Here is a 9536-nt window from a genome sequence, read left to right on the forward strand (position 1 = left end):
GAGGAACACCCAGGAGAGGCAGTGCCAAGATGCAGGCAGCCACTGCTGACAGTCCCAGCCCTGCTCCCACTGTCGGAGCCACCACAAGGCGCTGGTCAGGCACCAAACAGGGAACTAAACAGCTGAGGGACAACAAATCAGCAGTGCTGCAGACAGGCAGGAGCCTGCCCAAGGGGCCTCTGAGCAGGGAAGACCTGTGCCCACTGACAGACTTGGCATGCTTCCTAGGGGGGTAATTCCAGCTGCTCCCTGGGCTAACAAGCCTCCCAGCCTCTCTTTTTGGGGGGCAGCAGCGGCTTTTAAGCCACTGAAGCACTCATGCCTCATATCTGACTTACCCTCCAGGGGCCTCTGAGCAGGGCAGAAGGGAACAAACCCACAAGGATTTCAGAATGCTTTCAGTACCTCTGGAGTTGTCCTTAGTGCCCTCTGACACAGGCTCCAGACACAAGTCTCCTTTTTTAACTGCCTATTGAGAGGCCTTCTGGCAAACAAGGCCAGAGAGCTGCCCAGAGCCTGTAGCAGTTTCTCTGTCAACCTGCAGTGCCAACAAAGCCAAAGGGCTGGGAGGGGAAGGGAGGCAGAGGCTCACCTTGGGAAAGGTGGTGACCAGAACCCCACTGCTGGTGCCCTGCTCAGGGTGTCTGTCCCTGCACTGCTTGGGGCTGCTGTTCTGGGGGTTTTGAGGGTCGCTTCTGCCCTTTCACAACCACTTCCCCTGGGAGCTGAGCTCCCCAGTGGTGCTGTGCTGGATTGCTGTAGCCCCTGCTGGTGTGTGGCTGCCATGGGGCTCAGCCTGCAGCTTCTGCTCAGGGTGTCTGTCCCTGCACTGCTTGGGGCTGCTGTTCTGGGGGTTTTGAGGGTCACTTCTGCCCTTTCACAACCACTTCCCCTGGGAGCTGAGCTCCCCAGTGGTGCTGTGCTGGACTCCTGTATCCCCTGCTGGTGTGTGGCTGCCCCTGGGCTCAGCCTGCAGCTTCTGCTCAGGGTGTCTGTCCCTGCACTGCTTGGGGCTGCTGTTCTGGGTGTTTTGAGGACCACTTCTGCCCTTCCACTGGCACAGGCAGAGCAAGCAGAGGCTCACACTGAAGCCATCACTTCGCAGGCTCAGATGAAGCTGATGACTGACAGCAGCTCTTGAATGAGAGAAGAGATAATTGCCGAGGTCTCCAGGCAGGGATTGAAATGCAAAGGAGCAGCTTAACGGAGCTCGCTCCGGCAAAGCGCTGGCCTTCGGCAAACCATTCCGTCCCTGCCTGCCGCTTCCCGGGGGGCAGAGCCGCTGCAGCTCACCTGAGATCACGATGCAGGTGTCCTTGGAGCGCCTCTTCATGGCCTTGTAGGCGGCGTCGGCGATGGCGAAGAGGTGCGGAGGGCGCTCGTAGAGCTCCCTGCCGCGGTACTGCTCGATGGTGTCCCGCCCGTAGATGTTCAGGTTCTTGTAGGGGTTCATGGACACCACCACCTCCCCGATGAAGGTGTAAATCCGACCCTTCTCGAACCTGCCCGGGGGAGAGCGAAGGCAGGGAGTCAAACACAGAGGGTCCCAGGGTGGCCTCCCAGCCGCTCGCCCCCCCCCGCGCCTCAAGGCAGCGGCAGCCGGAGCCGCAGGACGCAGGCAGAGGCTCGGCAGGGTGGCCTGGGGGCATCACAGAGGCACAAGGAGCTGGTGCTGAATGGTGCCACAGCCAGCTGGCAGCCAGGCACCAGTGGGGTGCCCCAGGGAGCAGTGCTGAGCCCCAGCCTCTTTAACATCTTCACTGATGAGCTGGAGGAGGGCATTGAGTCAGGCAGCAGCAGGTTTGCAGCTGACACCAAGCTGGGAGCAGAGTTTGGGCAGTTAGAGGGCAGAAGGGCTCTGCAGAGGGACCTGGCCAGGCTGGGCAGATGGGCAGAGGCCAACAGGATGGCATTCAACAAGTCCCAGTGCCAGGGGCTGCACTTTGGCCACAGCAACCCCAGGCAGAGCTACAGGCTGGGGGCAGAGTGGCTGAGAGCAGCCAGGCAGAGAGGGACCTGGGGGTGCTGATTGACAGCTGCCTGAACAGGAGCCAGCAGTGTGCCCAGGGGGCCAAGAGGGCCAAGAGCATCCTGGCCTGCATCAGGAAGAGTGTGGCCAGCAGGAGCAGGGAAGTCCTTGTGCCCTGTGCTCAGCACTGCTGAGGCCACACCTTGAGTCCTGTGTCCAGTTCTGGGCTCCTCAGTTTAAGAAGGACATTGAGAGACTTGAAGGTGTCCAGAGAAGGGCAACAAGGCTGGGGAGGGGTCTGGAGCACAGCCCTGGGAGGAGAGGCTGAGGGAGCTGGGGTTGCTTAGCCTGGAAAAGAGGAGGCTCAGGGGAGACCTCATTGCCCTCTACAACTCCCTGCAGGGAGGTTGGAGCCAGGTGGGGGTTGGTCTCTTCTGCCAGGCAAGCAGCACCAGAACAAGAGGACACAGTCTCAAGCTGTGCCAGGGGAGGTTTAGGCTGGAGGTGAGGAGAAAGTTCTTCACAGAGAGAGTTGTTGGCCACTGGGATGTGCTGCCCAGGGAGGTGTTGGAGTCCCCATCCCTGGAGGTGTTCAAGAGGGGCTTGGATGTGGCACTTGGAGCCATGCTTTAGTCATGAGGTCTGTTGGGACAGGCTGGACTTGATGATCCTTGGGGTCTCTTCCAACCTTAGTGATACTGTGATGCTGTGATACTGTGATACTGAGTAGAACTAGGGCTAGCCTGGAGTCCTACCATCCTACCATCCACTGCCTGCTGCTCCTGCCCTCACAGATACCCAACTGATCAGATCAATCACTGCAGGCAGCCCCTGTGCTGCTGCTGCTGCAATCCAGCTGCTGGGCAGCACGCTCAGAGACTTCTGCTGCCATCAACACACTGCTGGCAACACAGCATGGAATGGTTTAGGGGGAAAGGGACATGGAAAGCTCATCCAATCCAACCCCCTGCAGCCAGCAGGGACAGCCCCAGCCCCAGCAGGCTGCTCACAGCCCCACACAACCTCCCCTGCACTGCTGCCAGCCATGGGGCAGCTCCCAGCTCTCTGGGCAGCCTGGGCCAGGCTCTCCCCACCCTCACTGCCAAACCTTTCTCCTTCTCTCCACTCTCAAGCTCCCTCTTGCCCTTTCCAACCATCCCCCCTTGTCCTGTCCCATCAGGCCCTGCTCAAAGCTCTGTCCCCAGCTCTCTGCTGGGCCCTTGAAGCACTGCAAGGCCACCAGAAGCTCTCCCTGGAGCCTTCTCTCCTGCAGGCTGCCCAAGGCCAACTCTCTCAGCCTGGCTCCCAGCAGAGGGCTTCCAGCCCTGCCAGCACTGCTGTGGCCTCCTCTGGCCCTGCTCCCCCAGCTCCCTGTCTGTGCTGAGGACTCCAGACACAGTGCTCCAGGATGTTTCCAAGCAAGGTTTCAGATAACACAACTCATTGTTTCCCCAGCTGACTACAGAAAATATGAGAGAGTTGTGGTCAACAGCCCAGGGTCCAAATGGAGACCAGTGACCAGTGGCAAACCTCAGGGACTGAGGCACCCTCAGCACATTTGTGGGTGACACCAGGTTGAGTGGTGTGGGCAACAGGCTGGAGGGAAGGGATCCATCCAGAGGCATCCAGACAGGCTGCAGAGCTGGGCCCAAGACAACCTCATGAAATTCAACAAGGCCAAGTGTAAGGTCCTGCAGCTGGGGCAGGGCAATCCCAAGCACAAATCCAGGCTGGGCAAGGAGTGGCTGGAGAGCAGCCTTGAGGAGAAGGCCTTGGGGGTTGTCAGCCGGTGATAAACTCCCCAGGAGCCAGCAGTGGTCCGTGGCAGCCCAGAGCCAGCTGAGTGCTGAGCTGCAGCCAGAGCAGGGAGAGCAGCAGCACAGGGAGGGGATTCTGCCCCTCTGCTCTGCTCTGCTCAGAGCCCCCCTGCAGCACTGCCTCCAGCTCTGGGGTCCCCAGCACAAGAAAGACCTGGAGCTGCTGGAGAAGGTCCAGAGGAGGCCACAAAGAGGATCAGAGGGCTTCAGAACCTCCCCTGGGGGGACAGGCTGGGAGAGTTGGGGTTGTTCAGCCTGGAGAAGAGAAGGCTCTAGGGAGACCTTCCAGTACCTGAAGGGCTCCAGGAGAGCTGGGGAGGGACTTTTGTCAAGGGCTGGGAGTGCCAGGCTGAGGAACAATGGCTTTGAGCTGGGAGAGGAGAGACTGAGAGTGGAGATGAGGAAGGAATTGTTGAGAGTGAGGCTGGGGAGACTCTGGCACAGGCTGCCCAGGGAGGCTGTGGCTGCCTCCTGCCTGGAGGTGCTGAAGGCCAGGCTGGATGAGGCCCTGAGCACGCTGTGCTGGTGGGAGGTGTCCCTGCCCACGGCAGGGGGTTGGAACTGGATGAGCTTTAAGCCTCCTTCCAACCCAAACCGCTCTGTGAGCCTGTGAATGCAGCAGAGGAGCACAGAAGGCATTTCTGATGGAGAGCTGCAGAGTCCATCCAGCAGCTGCTGCTGGCCAGGAGCAAGGAGGGCAGCAGCGATCCCCCCGCGCCGCTGCCTGCACTTCCACCTCGCAGCACTAGGTGGCAGCCTCGCACCGCCGGGGAGGCCTCCGCAGGCTGAGGCACTCCGCACCAGCCCCAGCCCTGCTCCGTCCAACCCCTTCCCACCCCCGGGTGCCGACAGCCCTGACACCTCCCATTGTTCACTGGAGAGCCTCAGCAGCATCTTGGCAGGGCTGCTTCCAGCAGGTGCAAGACGACCTCAGCCACATCCCCCCAGCAGCAGAACTCCGCTGCCCCGAAGGGGCTTTGCCTCTGCTCCCAGCTGCAGCCCCCCAGCAGGGTGAGACGATGGCAGCAGCCTCCTCTGCTGTGCCTTCAGCTTGCACTGCTCCTGGTCCCGATGTGCACGGCCCAACAGGCAGAGAGAGTTTCTGGCTCACAGACATTTGCTTGCCAAAAAATTGGGTTAGGAAAGATAAGGCCACGAGCAATTAGCAACAGCAGCTGCAGCTCAGCTGCTACCACGTCAACACCAAGGAGACCAAGGCAGGCTTGGGGATGATGAGACTGAGAGCAGCCCTGCAGAGAAGGCCTTGGGGTGCTGGTGGGGGAGAAGCTGGGCAGCAGCCAGCAGTGGGCACTGGCAGCACAGGAGGCCAAGGGCAGCCTGGGCTGCATCCAAAGCAGCGTGGCCAGAGATGGAGAGAGAGGATCCTGCCCCTCTGCACCTGCAGAGCTGGGTCCAGCTGTGGGCCCTCAACACAGGAAGGACCTGGAGCTGATGGAGCAGGTCCAGGAGGGCTCAAAGATGATCAGAGGCTGGAGCACCTCTGCTATGGGGACAGGCTGGGAGAGTTGGGGCTGCTCAGTCGGGAGAAGGCTCCAGGGAGACCTCAGAGCTGCATTTCAGTATCTGCAGGGAACCTACAGGAGTGCTGGGGAGGGACTGTTCAGAAGGGGCTGTGGGGATAGGACAAGAGGCAGTGGTTTGAATCTGGAGCAGGGCAGATTTAGGTTGGACATCAGAAGGAAGTTCTGCACAGTGAGGGTGAGGAGACCCTGGAACAGGCTGCCCAGGGTGGTGGTTGAGGCCCCATCCCTGGAGACATTCAAGCTCAGACTTGCTGGGGCCCTGGGCAGCCTGATCTAGTTGCTCAGGGATATGGTTGAGGCCCCATCCCTGGAGACATTCAAGCTCAGACTTGCTGGGGCCCTGGGCAGCCTGATCTAGTTGCTCAGGGATATGGTTGAGGCCCCATGCCTGGAGACATTCAAGCTCAGACTTGATGGGACCCTGGGCAGCCTGCTCTAGTTGACTGCAGTGAGGTTGGCCAAGATGACCTTTGAGGGTCCCTTCCAACCTGATGCAATCTGAGTCTGTGCAGTGCAGGCAGGCCTGGTGTGAAGCCCAGAACCACAGCCTCCAGCAGACAAACTCCCTCTTTATTCACCAGGAGACCAGAAGATGGACTCAGGTACCCAGGCAGCCTCCTCATATGCTAAGCCCTTGGCACCAGCCAAGCCTCATTTCAATTCTTTGAAGCAGAAAGCAGCTGGGGACCGTGGTGGCTGGAAGGTATCAGCCAGGCAGGGTGGAGAGAGATCAGATACCAGCTGCTGCTGCTCTGCCCTCCCAGGAGCACGCCAGGGACACTGCCTGGACATAGGAGAGCTTAAGCAAAACCAAACACACACCCCACAGCTTCTCCTGAGGAGATCAGATCACACTGGGCCATACATTTGTAATGGAAACCATCACATCAAAATCAGCAGAATCCTCCTCCTCTGGGAGCTGAGGCTTCCCAAAGCAGGCAGCTGGCCCCGTGGAGAGCCAACTGCTCTCCGCAAGCCACCGCAGGGCGAGCACAGAGGCACTGCTGAAGGCACTGCTGATCATGAGGATAACCACAGGGCAGATTCTGGAGGGGGGGTTAAGCCTCACCATGCTGCCAGACACAGGGCCAGGGGGGGCATGGGCAGCACAGAGAGCTGAAGGGGGGTTGCTTTAGCTGCTGAGAAGGGAAAAGCACAGCCCCGGTGAAGAGTCGAGCAAGGCACCATCACAGCACCCAATACTTTGACCTCTCCCTTCAGTCATGAATTATGTAAACTCTTGGGAGCAGAGCAGAGTTTAAGTTTCCTCCCCTGACAGCTCAGTGGCCCCAACTGCCTTGCAAGCTGCACCTCCAGATTTGGCTCTGCCACCTGCCCACTGCAGGCTGCCCGCTCATGGCTCACCCTGGAGAGCTCAGCGCTGGCGGTGCCGTGGACAGGCCCAGCAGCTGGACTTCATGGACACATGGAAGAGTTTGGGTTGGATAGGACCTTAAAGCTCATCCAGTTCCAACCCCCTGCCATGGGCAGGGACACCTCCCACCAGCCCAGCTTGCCCAAGGCCTCATCCAGCCTGGCCTTCAACACCTCCAGGCAGGGGACAGCCACAGCCTCCCTGGGCAGCCTGTGCCAGAGTCTCCCCAGCCTCACTCTCAAGAACTTCTTCCTAATGTCCAGTCTCAATCTGCCCTCCTCAAGCTCAAAGCCATTTCCCCTCCTCCTGTCACTCCCAGCCCTTATCAAAAGTCCTTGTGCCCTGTGCTCAGCACTGCTGAGGCCACACCTGGAGTCCTGTGTCCAGTTCTGGGCTCCTCAGGTCAGGAAAGAGGTTGAGCTGCTGGAAGGTGTCCAGAGAAGGGCAAGAAAGCTGGGGAGGGGTCTGGGGCACAGCCCTGGGAGGAGAGGCTGAGGGAGCTGGGGTTGCTTAGCCTGCAGAAGAGGAGGCTCAGGGGAGACCTTCTTGCTCTCTGCAACTCCCTGCAGGGAGGCTGTAGCCAGGTGGGGGTTGGGCTCTTCAGCCAGGCACCCAGCACCAGAACAAGAGGACACAGTCTCAAGCTGTGCCAGGGGAGGTTCAGGCTGGAGGTGAGGAGAAAGTTCTTCCCAGCCAGAGAGATTGGCCACTGGGATGTGCTGCCCAGGGAGGTGGTGGAGTTGCCATCTCTGGAGGTGTTTAGGAAGAGCCTGGATGAGGCCCTTGATGCCATGGTTGAGTTGATCAGATGGTGCTGGGGGAGAGGTTGGACTGGATGATCTCAAAGGTCTCTTCCAACCCAGTCTATTCTATTCTATTCTATTCTATTCTATTCTATTCTAGTCTAGTCTAGTCTAGTCTAGTCTAGTCCAGCCATGGCCATGCTGCCTGCCTGCTTCCCCCACAGCTCCAGCCTCAGCCTCCAAGCTGACATTGGGCCTTAAACTCAAGTTTTCAGAGGTTTCACAGGTTGTGGTGCTGGTTTTGAAAGGTTCTGAGGTTGTGGTTTTAAAAGGTTCTGATCTGTACCCTCAGTCCCTGTGGCAAAAGACAGCTGGAGATGAGGGAGGAGAAGGATTCATCTGCAGCCTTGTCAGATGGGCACCTCTCAGGCTTGGCTTTGAGGACATGCAGTTCATGACCAGCTGCCATCCCATTTCACCTCCCTGCTCAGTTCTCTTCACTTCCCAGCAGCAGAGTTAACATTCCAGAGCTGTGCTTAGATGTTCCTAAGAGGAGCAGAGGCTCCCCAGCCCTGCTTGCTGATAAAGCCTCCTTTCAGGGGGCAGCCCAGCAGCAGGCCAAGAACAGCAGTCCTGTTTTCCTGGCTGCAGGGTGGTGGTGTCAGACTCCAGGCTTGCCCTGCCCCAGGAGAGCTCAGAACACTTCAGCAAACAGCCAGGGCTGGGAGGGGCAGCAGCTGGGTTCAATTCACTGTGCTGGGGCACACACAGCACCAGGTGAAGCCCTCTGGGTGCTCGTGGGGAAGGGTCAGCAGCTGGGGCACTGCTCCCCACCAGCAGGAGCCCAGCAGCATGAAGGATGCAGGCATCACTTCGAGTCCCAAGCATGGAGCAGGCAGAGGGTAGGCTTTTGCTACTCAGAGCAATAGACTGGATACAGGGAGGCCCTGTACCTGCTCCTGGGGGCCCCCAGGGGCAAACTGTGGGCTTTGCCTCTCATGAAATTCACACCAGCTGGGGCTGCCACTTGGAGGAGAAAAGACTTCCCCACAATCACAGAACGGCTCAGGCTGGGAGGGACCTCAGAGATCATCCTCTCCAACCCCCCCTGCCAGGGCCAGGGATGCCTCTCAGCTAGACCCAGCTGCTCAAGGCCTCAGCCAGCCTGGCCTCCAACACCTCTGGGGAGGGGGCAGCCATAGCCTCCCTGGGCAACCTGCAGAGTTTTACCACCCTCACACTGCAGACCACCTCAGACCCAGCCTAACCCTAACTCAGCTTCAAACCCTTCCTGCTTAGTATCATAGAACCAGTCAGGGTTGGAAGGGAGCACAAGGATCAGCCAGTTCCAGCCCCCCTGCCATGGGCAGGGACACCCCACACTGGATCAGCCTGGCCAGAGCCTCAGCCAGCCTGGCCTTAAACACCTCCAGGGCTGGGGCCTCAACCACCTCCCTGGACAACCCATCCCAGGGCTTCACCACTCTCATGGGGAAGAACTTCCTCCTCACCTCCAGCCTCAATCTCCCCACCCCCAGCTTCATTCCATTCCCCCCAGTCCTATCACTGCCTGAGAGCCTGAGCAGTCCCTCCCCAGCCTTCTTGGAGCCCCCTGCAGATCCTGGAAGGCCACAATGAGGTCACCTCAGAGCCTTCTCTTCTCCAGACTGAACAGCCCCAACAGCTTGTCTTACTGCTCTCTCCAACTCCCTGCAGGGAGGTTGGAGCCAGCTGGGGGTTGGTCTCTTCTCCCAGGCAAGCAGCACCAGAACAAGAGGACACAGTCTCAAGCTGTGCCAGGGGAAGTTTAGGCTGGAGGTGAGGAGAAAGTTCTTCACTGAGAGAGTCGTTGACCATTGGGATGTGCTGCCCAGAGAGGTGGTGGAGTCCCCATCCCTGGAGGTGTTCAAGAAGGGATTGGATGTGGCACAGTGCCATGGTTTAGTCAAGAGGTCTGTGGGGACAGCTTGGACTTGATGCTCTTTGAGGTCTCTTCCAACCTTGGTGATGCTGTGAACTGAAATCCCAGCAGCTGCTGCAGGACTCCACCTGCCCCCAAGGGCCCTTATGAAAAGTCCTTCTCCAGCC

General features: G+C 59.1%; 1 protein-coding gene across 1 annotated transcript in view; it reads right to left on the minus strand.

The window, feature by feature from the left end:
* Nucleotides 1-9536, minus strand: part of MYO1D (myosin ID) — a 260781-nt gene that overhangs the window by 195385 nt on the left and 55860 nt on the right. Inside the window, exon 2 of the mRNA XM_054176932.1 lies at nt 1294-1502. Within this exon, the coding sequence (XP_054032907.1) occupies nt 1294-1502 (209 nt within the window). The remainder of the gene's footprint in view (nt 1-1293; nt 1503-9536) is intronic.

This window comes from Dryobates pubescens, chromosome 36, assembly GCF_014839835.1.
Source record: "Dryobates pubescens isolate bDryPub1 chromosome 36, bDryPub1.pri, whole genome shotgun sequence".
Lineage (NCBI taxonomy): Eukaryota > Metazoa > Chordata > Aves > Piciformes > Picidae > Dryobates > Dryobates pubescens.